The sequence below is a fragment of the Mus caroli genome, unplaced genomic scaffold, assembly GCF_978045245.1.
Source record: "Mus caroli unplaced genomic scaffold, Mus_caroli_1 scaffold_14, whole genome shotgun sequence".
In the NCBI taxonomy this organism is placed as follows: Eukaryota; Metazoa; Chordata; class Mammalia; order Rodentia; family Muridae; genus Mus; species Mus caroli.
This window is the reverse complement of record NW_028227269.1, coordinates 72,091,015-72,104,285: the sequence shown is the minus strand read 5'-3', so window position 1 is coordinate 72,104,285 and position 13,271 is coordinate 72,091,015. Positions and strand designations below refer to the sequence as shown.

General features: G+C 44.3%; 1 protein-coding gene across 1 annotated transcript in view; it reads right to left on the bottom strand.

Moving 5' to 3' along the window:
* The window catches only part of Prkch (protein kinase C eta), a 195,133-nt gene that overhangs the window by 126,809 nt on the left and 55,053 nt on the right, over positions 1 to 13,271 (bottom strand). The window contains exon 2 of the mRNA XM_021178757.3: positions 1,687 to 1,750. Coding sequence (XP_021034416.1) covers positions 1,687 to 1,750 — 64 coding nt within the window. The remainder of the gene's footprint in view (positions 1 to 1,686; positions 1,751 to 13,271) is intronic.

The window sequence follows — 13,271 nt, the reverse complement described above, 5'->3', positions numbered from 1 at the left end:
TCCTGTGTGGAAATGATAAGCCAATGCTAAAAAGGAAATCAAAATTCAAAATACTCTGACCAGCTAATTATAACCTTAAATTCTAAGGAAGCACGAGCAAAGGTAGTTTACATCTTACTGCAAATGGACAGTGGGCACGGCGTGTGCCACGACCCAAACACGCCCAAACATCAACATCCAGACTAGATAAGAGAGATGGGCCCACTCACGGGATCAACTGACTTCCAACAAAACTTCTGTGGTGGGCCAACAACAATGGGGAGCTTTTACTAGTGTCTGTGAATATATTCTGAATTCCTGCTATATCACAGACGTTAAGGTGACACACTGGCTTCAACATAAAACTGCAACATTAAAAAAAACAAAACAAGCAAACAAACAAAGAAAACAAAACAAATCTCTGTTACCCTCCATGATAGACCTCATAAAGAAGACACAAAATGGTCAAAGTATGGAAGATGATGCTGACACACTGGGCTTTATTGTAAATAAAATCTCCTAAATTTAAAAAAAAAAAAGGCTAAATTAAAAGCTTGGCAGGTTGAGGCAGAAAGGAAGATAAGTTTAAAGGTTTACCTGGACACTCAGTAAGATCCCATCTCAAAAAGAGAAGATGGGGAAGGGGCTATGCAAGAGCTGGGTGTAGAACACTTGCAGAGCACACACAAGACCCCAACGTAATTTCAGTTTTCAGGAGGAAGGAAAAGGGGGCAAGCAGAGAGGAAACTGAGACAAAGAGTTGTCGTTTGCATTTTTACAAAGGCCCTCCATTCATAAGTCATAAGAACTTCCATAAGTTGTATTAAAGGCAATTCCATCTAACTGGGGGGTTTGCGGTTGTCTCCATGGCAGAGTGACATGGAATATGATTGACAATAAAGGTGAAATACTGAGATACACTGATAAATGAATCCATAGGAAATGATGCTAAGACAAAGGCACTAGACCCCCCCCAAAAAAAAACACACTATAAAATTCCATTTACACAAACTTCTAGAATGGACAGAAATACTTCGTGGGAATGAGACTGTATTATACGGATTGCCTTGGGCCACAGGACTGACCAATAGGAAACACAGGCAGAGAACCTTCTGAAGAATTGGACTGCAGAGCTGAGTTATTGGGTTATTTGCTGAAATTCAAGTTATTCACATTTGATCTTTTGTTTCACCATGTATAATTTTTGCCTCGATTTTTCAAAAATGGCTTTTGGTTTGTGGGGGACAGTTTAGTAGCTGTCTGGCGAACACTAAAGCACAGAATTGGTTAAAGGATAAGAATAAAGTGGAGATTATGAAAAGGAGAACATGAACCGCAAATTTCTTTTGGGGGCGAACTAAAAGTCTGGCACAAGACTCTAGAGTACAATACAAGAAAGTGACTCCAAAGAAAGAAAACGATCCAGCAGTTTAGCTAGGATGACAACGGGTAAGAACCGAGCCGCAGTGGACATGATAACAAAATTAACCGATCCACAATAGACGCTAACTTGTGGATCTGAACCAGTAGCCTGCCGGGCCACAGAGCTCACTCAGCTCAAGTTACACTGTGGTTTTAAAGCATCTTTCAGGAAATGCTCCTGTTATAATTTCCATCGATAGACATTCCTCTTAATCATGTGCTGAAACTACACACACACACACACACACACACACACACCAGAAACCACTCACAACTTGCTCTTACCTTCAGTGAAACTCCCCGTTAGGGTTATTACCACAAACACTTTCCCCTCAGGCTCCAGATCCACCTAGAAAGAGAAAGAGAGAGAGAAAAGCACATTATATTTTAATATTGAATTACTTTTTGTGGCTCTTGAATAATTCTTTGCAAGGTGACCTAAATGCATAAATCACAGCCACACAAATCCAAATGTGTTTCACTGTACAGTAGAGACAAAGAAATAAGTGAAATCTTGAGGATCGAACGGTCAAGCTTGGAAACTATGTACTCAGAGGGCCCTTTCTCTCGAATTGCCTTCTCTCCCTCCTTTACCTTACTTGATGTGAGGCAAAAGCAAGCACATATTTGCTTTGTGCTTTGGAGCCACCGTATCTTACGTGCGTAGCTAGTGGGAGCCTCACATAACTAAACTACATGGCAAGTAAGTGAGCTGGAGGAACAATGTCAATGCATTGGCCCATTCAACTTCAAAGGCCTAGTTTCATGGAGTCAATTGTACAGAGTCTCTGTCTTTTGATACCCGTCTAGTCCATGACAAGGATTAGTTACTCTTGACTGCTCAACAGCCATTGAGGTTAGCCATCAGCTGAGGCGTCAAGACATGTACTCTAAAGACCCTCACACAGCAGGGTACCCAGAATGGAACTGCAGCATCCCCAGATACCTGAGCCGGCATATTCTAACCTCATCCCACAGGATGCTGAACTCTCTGTCCACCCACATTTCAAAATCCTGCAACATGAGATGCTTGTGGATTTAAATGCATGCATTTATGAATGTCCTCAAATAGATCTTTCAGATTCAGCTCATGGCTCCACTCCTGCCTCTGACCTTTCACCTACAGTAAGCCCATTTAAGTATAGACTAAGTGTAGCTAAGTATGACTTATGGGGCAGAATAGCACTTTAAATGAGCTGCAAATCTCATGCTACAACAGAGGACCCCTGCACTGAAGGACTGCCTGACTCTACTGAAGGTGGCCAGTCCTCCACCCCCAGAGTCTCCCTGTTCTCTGAGACTTGGGGGGAACAGCATGAGGCATTTCTGGCCTGGCTGCCATCAGAAAACTTAACAGTGCTACCCATTGCTTTTACTGTTCCTACAGTAAACATAGATCCCTCAAGGTGGCCTGGTCTTTCTCTTACTTCACTACCATATGTATTTTATTCTTAGATCACGCTCCAGTCAGACACCTTTCACAATGCAATGGGCTTTGTACTCTCCGAAGTCTTTACCTCTCTCTTGTGGCAGCCAGTTCTTAAACTCTGCCTTTCTCTGCACAGAATCTGTGTCCAGTAAGAATTCCACCTTATACATCACTCCCATGCTCAACTTAACCTGCTGGTGTCTCAGGATGAACGTTAACTTACAATGTCATGTCACCTACCTTGACGGCACTTGTGAACCTCTATTGAGTGGTTCTGAAAATAGTCTCTCTGGAGAGATGACTAAACAGGATGTCAGTGTCTAATTGTCTCCTCTCTCTGCCTTGACTTGTTTCAAGTCAAAAAGATATTATTTTTAAAAGCCACTCCCTCACTTTCAGCAAAGAGGCCTGACAAAGAACTCACACTCACAGCACAAACTGCTGCTAGTGCTGCTACAGCCACTGACAGCCTGCAGACAGACAGACTACCAGGCTACCTCTGCCATCCTACACCCACAACCAGCAAGTGAACCTTTGCCAACAATGCCCAGAGGGCCCACAAAGATAGGTACCTCATCTCAATGGGCTAGGAGTTCTCTGACAGATGCCAGGAAACCACACCACCCAGAATCAGATGCTCACACACATTGAATAGGCTTGCCTCCTCCTCATTCTCTAGCATTATGGGCATCATGAGAGGCCAGATTCAAGCCCCATCTTCAAGCTTTGTCCATGGGAAGCAGATGTGCTAAGACAGGGGACCTAAGTATGAGGTTTCAAATTGTAAGCCAAGACTTAATCACAGGTATGGGAAAAACAAGTAAATGGATTGTATATTGCAAGGGATTTTTTTAAATAAAATCAAACAGGACAGAAAGTATAAACACAAGTGTTAAAGAAGAGTACTGTTTTGTAAAACTTTGTGTGCACACATGTGCATATGGACACACATGCATACACGTAGATATGTAGGTCAGAGACCAACATGGGGAGCCTTCCTGCTTTCTACCTTATTATTTGAGACATGGAGCTCATACCTGACCAGTGAGCTCTAAGGACCTACCTGTCTGCCCACTACAGATGCACCAATTTTTATGGGGCGCTGAGGATCCAAACTCAGGGCGTCGTATTTGTGAGACAGGTAGGTACTTAACTGATTAAGCTATCCTCCCAAGCCCCAGTTTCATGACGTTTTGGCTTGCATTTTGATATGCATGTAAGATTTCAATGTAAAGGTGCATTCGTTTTAAATTAATTTACTTATTTACTTTGTATCTCAACCACAGTTTCCTCTCCCTCCTCCCCTCCCAGTCCTCCTCTCCCCATCCCCCTGTCCACTCCTCTTCTCTTTCTCTTCAGAAAAGGGGAAGCCTCCCATGGGTATCAACCTGCCTTGACAAATCAAGCTGCAGTAAGACTAGGTGCATTGTCTCCTACTGAGGCCAAAAGAGGCAACCCAGTAGGGAACGAATCCCAAAAGCAGACAACAGATTCAGAGACAGCCCCGGCTCCTGCTGTGAGGAGTCCCACGTGACGACCAAGCTGCACAATTGTTAAGTATGTACAAAGAGGCCTAGGTCAATCCCATGCATGCTCTCTGGTTGGCAGTTCAAGTCTCTCTGGGACCCTATGATCCCAGGTTAATTGATTCTATGGGTTTTCTTGTGGTGTCCTTAGCCCCTCTGTCTGCTACAGCCCTTCCTCCCCTCTTCTTCAGGATAAAGATGCTTTCTTTACTGTGTTATAGAGACATGTGAGATCATAGACCTAGAAAGACAGATGGGCTGTTGTCACTTAATTCCTGGTGTTTGCTTTGATGTCCCCACTGCTAGCTGACTGCCTACATCAACAACAGGCCCGCTTTATTACACTACTCCACAGGAAGCTCTTTCTCTCAGAGCAGAGATGTACTGAGATCAATAATTTCCACTCACTGACTCTAGCTCTGTCCACCACAGTTTTAATGGAAACTGTCTCTCTAGACCATGAGACATACTGCAACACCTAGAGCAGCTCTTGATCTTTGGTCCAAACATTCGGCTGGGACCCCCACCCAAATTACAGGCTGCACATGTGACCTAGGGTTAATCAATCGAAGCACAAGTCCCTACCACCGGATTGATGGACTGTGATGTTTAGCAATGCCACCTTGACAGAATTGAGAATCTCTAAAGAGAAGAAGCCTATAGAGTAATATCTAGACCAAGTTGAGAAGAGCCACCATAAATGTCGGCAACACCATAAAGTTGGCTGATGTCCTGCACCAAAGGAAGAGGAGAAAGGAAATTGAGAACCAATGTTCAACACTTTCTACCTCATGACTGCAGATACAATGGAACATGCTGCCTCAAGTTCTGGCTGCCATGCCTTCCCCACCACCATGGACTGTACCTCCAAACTGTGAACCTAAGTAACCCCTTCCTTCTTGAAGTTGGCCCTGTCAAGTATGTAACACAGCAACATGTAACTAATACATCAGCCTAGAACTGACACTGTCCCTGTATCCTGGCTATCAACACAATGGAACTCTCTCCTCTTGGTCATTGCTAATTCAAGTTTAAGCATAAAGTCTAAGTAGATACAATTAGGAATTCTTAGGTCTGCAAGAAAGAGACAAGGTCTCACTTCTGCTTAGCTTCATGCTAGGATGTCAACTTGAAGTATCTGGCACCCTTGATGTCTCACAAAACTAAAGGATGAGGCAAAAAAGCATGCGAAAGTGGACAAACAGAAAAGACCAAGATTTTATGATACCATTTCAACCTGCAACCCCCTGCCATGCTCTAGCCTCGTGCTTTCAATTATTCAAGCTCATAAACTCCTCCTTCATTATTCAGCTATGCTGAACAGGATGTTCTATCACTCATACACAACACTCTGACTCATGTAATAATAAAAAGAGAATAAACCAAAAACTCAACTACACATCCCTTGTGTATGCTATCTCCTACCATCTGATTTCTGCTTCACTCCGTCACTTAAATAGCTCCTTCAGATTCATCTCAGCCTCCCGTCAAATCCAAGGACTGGTCCATTTCCATCACCCAAAGACAAGTGTGTTCATCCCAGCTGATTTCTCTGTAGCATTTTTATCTTATTGGCAGTTTCCTTCCCCACCCCATCTCAGGACCACTGCTGCTGGATATCACTCTTTCGTGGCCCTCCCCATTCTTCTCCAGCTTTCGCAGGCTCCTAGAATGCAGTCACTCATGCTCTCTGTCTCTGCTTGTCTCTGTTTCCCTGTTTATCTAGCTAGCTAGCATCCATCCTCTATGTGTCCGTCTTGCTGTTCTTCAATCCTCTTTTCATTCCATTGGAAGATTCAGACCCATGATTTCCTGAGATGTTAAACTTTTGGGATGGAACAGAAAATGAGAAGATAATGCACCTCTAATAAGGGGTGGGCTGAAGATGAGAGGCAGAGTCAGATTTAGTTCCTATGTCACAACACAGATCTTTCCCCCAAAACCTATAGATGCCTTTCTGTGAACATGTGCATTTCAGGATCCACTTTCTTCCATCCCTTACGCCGTCATTCATCCAGCAGCCCACAGGAAAACCCAACGACGCTCACCATGAAGTCTCCCTTCTGATGCTCACCCTGCACCCAGTCCTTCCCCTCCCATCTCTCATTCTCTGATCTACTGATGAATAATACTTTATGACAGGTCATCTGCAGCAGGAATAAACTTCTCTGGTGAGGGTTAATTGATGCATTGATCTACTGGTATAGCAATGATTCACTGGGAGTCATTTATGGTTATGTCCATTTAGCAGGGTGACAATGGTAGGCTTTCTCTTAAAGCCCATGACATATCTAGCCATGGATTATTGGCTTCATTGATAATGTCAAGTATGAGTTCCATTTCTTGAAGGGGGTCTTAAATCCAACTTTTAAAAAGCGACTGATTGCTCCTATAACAGTCATGTTATTATTATATCAATGTGGTCGTATCTTGCTGTGAGGGTCATTACTGAAATTCTTCTAGGAGTTTTATGGTTTCTATCTTTTAAATTTAGGTCTTGGTCCATTGTAAATTAGTATTTACACAACTTCTGATGACGGAGTCCAACTTTACAGATTCAGGTGCCATGGTACCATTTGTTAAAAAGAACGTGCTAGAGTTGTTAATGGGTGGTTGAAATTGTATGCGTTTGGTGTAGTGGGCTGGCGAACACTGAAAGCTGGAAGGAGGCATAGAGTCCATGGCTGTGTGCTATACCAAGGAATCTAGACCATAATCAAGGAAGGGGATGTAACCATTAAAGGGTTAGAAGTGTGGAAGGCATGTGGTACTTTTAATTATTTTTTTAAACATATCCTCAGACAACAGTAAAAAGAGCTAAAAGTCCGTTGACAGAGGCCAGACATGAGCTGTCAGTAGTGGGGTGGATCATGAAAACAGGAAACTAATCATAAAAGACCACACATGTCTTATGATTCCATTCATACAAAACATTCAGATTAGGAAAACAGATAATGACAAGAATCCCCCTTTCTCCATAATCTCACCAGAATTTTTCTTTTAACACAACCATTCTTACTATAGAGAGATGATGTTTATCAAGACTGTAGCTTTGATAGGCATGTCCTCTGCAGCAGCACTCTGCATTCTGGCCATTCACACAGTCTCCTTTGAAAAGACACACACAGGTCATGGGCCCTTTTTAGAGTCAGATAAAATCTTTGGGTTTCTTATAAATTCTGTATCTCATCTCCTAGTCTGTGGGCCCTCTTCATGCTCTGTCTCCTTTGCAATTCACTGGCTTTTCAGTTTGGTGTAACCCTGTTTGTCAATTTCCGCTTTTGTTGGCTGTGATTTTGATTTGTGTGTCTCCTACAAAACCTCTGCCCAGAAAATTGTCCTGAAGCATTCCCCCTCTTATATTCCTCTAGTAGTCTGGAGACTTAAGTCTCTGACCCAAGTCAGAGTCTTCACTTTTAAATGTAATAGTACTGATTAGTTCATATTGTTTTTCCACCTATAGGGTTGCAGACCCCTTTAGCTCCTTGGGTACTTTCTCTAGCTCCTCCATTGGGGGTCCTGTGTTCCATCCAATAGATGACTGTGAGCATCCACTTGTGTATTTGCCAGGCACTGGCATAGCCTCACAAGAGACAGATATATCAGGGTCCTGTTAGCAAAATCTTGCTGTCATATGCAATAGTGTCTGGACTAACCGGTACCCCCAGAGCTCGTGTCTCTAGCTGCATATATAGCAGAAGATGGCCTAGTCAGCCATCGTTAGGAGGAGAGACCCTTGGTCTTGCAAAGACTATATGCCCCAGTACAGGGGAATGCCAGGGTCAGGAAGCAGGAGTGGGTGGGTTGGGGAGCAGGGCGTGGGGAGGGTACAGGGGACTTTTGGGATAGCATTTGAAATGTAAATGAAGAAAATATCTAATAATAAAAAAGAACATCTAAAATAAATAAATAGATAGGTAGGTAGGTAGGTAGGTAGGTAGATAGATAGATAGATACATAGATAGATAGATAGATAGATAGATAGATAGATAGATAGATAGATAGATAGATAGATGTAATAGTAGCATCTGCTTAGGTTTGGTCTGTTGCTATGCACTGTAATGCTAAATACTGGTCCCCAGGGTCTGATTGCTTCTAGGGATGAGAAAATCCTCACTTACACCAAGTGATGCTATGTATCTTTGCTCCTTACTTTAAAACTGTTGGTAGAATAAAGATGCCTACAGTGTACAGCTGAACGTAAGAGAGGTTGGTGGGGTTTCAGTTCCTGAGCTTGGGGCCTGAGGCAGGACCCTGAGGAGGAGGGAGAGAAGGTGGAGAGAGGAAGACACCATGGGGTAAGGGATCGTGAGAACTGGCCATGAGGGCTGGCCAGCTGGAGTAAGAGTGGCCCAGGAGGAACATAGCAAGTTATATCTTGGGGTTATTGACAAGGAAGTAGACAAAATAGCACAGAGGGTAGATATCTGCCCAGCTCTAGTGCTGTTGTGGCTTATTATAAACAGAAAGGTTTGTGTCTTTTATACGGGAACTAAATGATCTAAGGTGGGGTAGAAACCCCCATTAATTATTACCACAACAAGCATCAAAAGGTTTCTGACTTGAGGGAGGTCACATGTCTTCATCCTTTCCCTAACCAAAATACCCTCCAAAGAGTCTTTGCCTCTGACCCTTCTTCATCTTCTACCTATCAGAGTGTCGATCTGTGTGCTTTCTACTCTCAACCTCTTTATTTTCTCTACCTAATAGATAGCACTTTTAATCACTGAAGGTCGACTTAGTACCTAGTGTGTAACAGTCCTTGGGCACAGTGTCACGCAGCTCAAGGAGACCCACTATCCACCTCCATAGTAATCTGAAGAATCACGAAGAAGGAAGTTCATGAAGTTGTACCTACAGGGATTCGTGTTGCTTAAATACCTCACCTCCCTACCCAAACTTATCCTCTGAATCTGTTTGACAGCAATGCCAGAAGAGACTTGGGCTCTAAAACTAGATACATCTTCTCTTGGCTGTGTTTCTGGGCATGCCATTTAACATCTCTATACCAGAGATAGAAGAGATAGAAGGAGAAGTGTTAAGTACACAGACACCAAGACCCTACCAACACTGCAGACTGTAGTAGCTGGGGGAAATGGGAGGGGGTTGGGCTGGCGCTTTTCAAAACTCGGACACAACCAGACCTTGAAGCTACTACTATGAGTTAGTTGATCTCTTAGACCTCAGAGGAGTTTCTTGGTGTAGTCCTGGCTGTCCTGGAACTCACTTTGCATACAAGGCTGGCCTTACACTCAGAGATCCACCTGCCTCTGTCCCTTGGTGCTGGGATTAAAGGCATGCACTACCACACCCAGATCTCTGAGAACTTAATGGCTCTGATTCCATGCTAAGTTTTCAGTTAAGCACAGAATCACTGAATCTGCCATTTTTGTAACTTCCAGACTAAATATCCTGGAGCCACTATAGCTCAGCACACCCTGAGACTCCGTCTTCCTCACAGCACTGAAGCATCCGGTCCCCAGGGATACTTTGTCTCCCAGATGTGAGCAGTCTCCCCAACGCACCCAAGCAAGTATAGAATGTGTACACCTCCTATGCAAGGACCCTTTCCAAAGTGCCACTTCATCGGTCCCCCCACCCCACACACACACACACACCTTTCTGGGGCCTTCAGAATAAAACACCCTTCTCTATAGACTCTCAAGAGTGCACAGGCTCTCCTTGCGTTGCCTCTCGCTAACCTTCCCAAACCTTGCAAATTCCATCCTGCAAACCTGCAAAATCTTCAGGTCACACCCACCCCTTTCATCCTTGACACAGCTACACCTTGGCTCCTGCTGTGTGAGACTTGGGAATCACCCACCCATCCATCCATTCACACCTTCTCAGAAGCCTCGCAGTATGGGGCCATTCTGATTTCCCAGAGTAGGGTTGTAAGTGGGGCGGCCCACCAGGCACACCTGTGGAGGAGGGAACAGCCAGCAGAAAGAGGAAAGACCAGCTCTCTGGTTCCCACAGAGACCCTGACATCTACTCTGATCCCACTGATCTTAAATCTGGTCTCAACTACTATCTTAACACCTGTCCATACTCTTGAATAATTAAGAAATTTTCATACACCTGTCCATACTCTTGAATAATTACGAAGTGTTCATACATCCGTATCTCTGCACTTGCAACGAATCGTCAAGTCCCGTCCAGGGAGCTCCTGACACTTACATAATATCTAACATTTAAGATCTCGGTGTGGGGCTTCTACTTGGCCTTGATCCTTGTCTAAGTTTTGTTTATTTGTAAGCTAGTCAAAGATAAGCTGAAATTGTTCGTATTGCACACTCTGTTCTCCCAGGAGCTCAGCAAAAGTCCTTGAACCAAGTATCTACTCGACAAATATTGATTGTGTGTAATAAGATCAAAAGGAAGGCCACTTGACCTCACCTATATAATAGGAATGATAATCTTTATTGCAGGATAAAATACAAAGCTTTGTTTAAAACAAAAAAATAATAACAGGGCCAGCCAGATGACCTAGAGGGTAAAGGCACAAGATGACCTAGCCTAACAACAGGAATTTGATGGTCGCATCCACATGGTAGAAGGACAGCACCAGCTTTTGCAAGTTATCTTCTTACCTCTGCATGTGCGACACACGTGCACACTCGCGCACGCGCACACTCGCGCACGCGCACACTCGCGCACGCGCACACTAATAACAGTAACAGTGCTTCAGACACATTAGGGTACCCGGCCCACAGCTTTGTAATTACACTCAGCAGCATCCCCGTCCACGTCTGTGTCTCAGTGACGTCACTTTGCAGAAGTGACACGAGTCATTTTCACCACTGGCTCAACCTTCAATGGGGTGTTTTCTCAGAACCCTTCATCTAGCACTAATGTTCCGTGATTCTAAGCAGGCTTTAATAAAAGCCTGTGCATATGACTCCAGGGAAATGCTCATTTAATTAACTGATAATAACCTATAATCATTTCCTTTCACAAAAGGCATTAGAATTGATCACAGGCAGGAAACCGCCATCTCCGCAATGTTCATCCCGGCCTGAAGTAAGCAGAGAAACGTGGCCTGTTAAAAGGGAAAGGCTTTGATTTGACCAAAAGGTGTAGGGTGCCTGTGGGCTGCACAGGAAACATCTATGAGAAAAGGGTCCACATACCTTAAATTACGAGTTAGGTGGCCCTTTTCTATTGCTTTCTGGAGTCTGCACTTAGAGACAAAGGAACGTGACAAAGTATATCTTATCATTCTTCAAAGACGAAGCTATCAAGCTTATGATGACCATGCAGGTCCTTACAGGATCCTATCAGGGACCGGAAAGGAGATGGGCACCTGCATTCTGTAATAAAATAGGACAACTTCCTCTTGGCCTCCATCAATGTGCTACTAAATCCCTACCCCTCATTATCTCTCACCTTTACTGTCTGCAGGCTAAGCACCACCATACCCATTAAACAGATGGAAAGATGGAGTCCCAGTGGGGTTTCTGAACGAGCCAAGGCCATACAAGCATGGAAGGCTCAGTTAAGATTTCAATTCTGGGAAGATCCTCTGCTTTTGCCTTACCAGCCTCTCTCCATGGTACTCTAGCATAGGGCCCCACCGGTCTGTATGTTTGCTGCTCAACCCAATGCCAGCCTGCACATGAGGTTGCCACTTCACCGGCTCCCTGGAAGACCTAGCAAGATTTATGCCATCATCACCTGAGGTGCTTGTTACCCTCTTCCCACCCTGGCCTTGCCTCCTCAATGCCAAAAACAGTGGGAGAGGAGGCAACCTGACAGCCCTGTTCTGTGGCTCCTGATGGGAGCAGGAGCTAGGAAGAAGGAAGATCCCTGCTGGGATTTGTGAGATGTAGGGAGCAGTTCAGATACCGTGGTGTTTTCTTTCATTTTTAAACCAGTCGTACGGTTGATTTCAGGTAGCTTTTCAGCCTTGGGTCTCCTCCGTGTGCTTTCACCGCCTATGAGTCCAAGCACTGCGGAGACAACAGAAGTGCGCAGGCGCATAGTGTTTGCCTGGTCTGCCCCTTTTCTCTCTGAAACTTTCTGCTGGAGGGATGTGTTGTGTGCTTGCCACATGTGGGGCTGACTCGGGCCCCCCTGCCGCTAAATAGTGGTACCTGGACAGTCATTGCTTATGATGAAGCACCTCAAAGACTGGGTCAAGTTCTAAAGAATGCCATCTCCTCTCCTGGATCCAGAAATAGTGTCAGGTTGATACTCTGCTCCAGTTAGCCACCCTGAGAGCTCACTCCAGAGCACATGCTGAGGTGGGAGAGGGGAGCCTCACTTGCCTTAGGCACTCTCCTCCATGCTGCAGATCTCCTACAAAGATCACTTCTGCAGGAGCCCATCGCTTCTCCTTTCTGCTGGGTAGGGCCCTCCCAAATGAGATGAAAGAGGAAAGGGGTGTCTCTGTGGCCCTGGTGGAAGGCGACTGTACCTATGATTCCTCCTATTCCAGGGACTCACAGTGTACCCCTCTTTTATTAACCACCTTTATGGGTTCATGACTGGACCTCTCTTTCATTTTGTTTTGTTTTACAGAACTTGCTGCAGGAAAGAAGAAATATTAGACTAGGAAGAATCTAGATTCCTTTGCAGAACAGAAGTATCTTAGTCACCACGAAATAATTATTCTTTTGTTCCCTGGCCCACTCTAACAGTTTAAACTGACCAAGTTGGGTATTTTAAATTGATATAAATAATCCCAGAATTATTCTATACTATTGATTCTCATTGCCCATTTGTAATGGAGGAAGGAGGTGAAGGCCCAGAAAAATCAAGCAAGATTAAGTACAAACCATATAGAGAAAACTCTAAGCATTTCAAGGTACTTCACACGCCTCTCTGGTTAATGGCTCACCCACTGGACTATCTTTGGAAGACTTGATCCCAAGGCATATTACAAGCATCAAACCTAAGCATCTATCTCAATA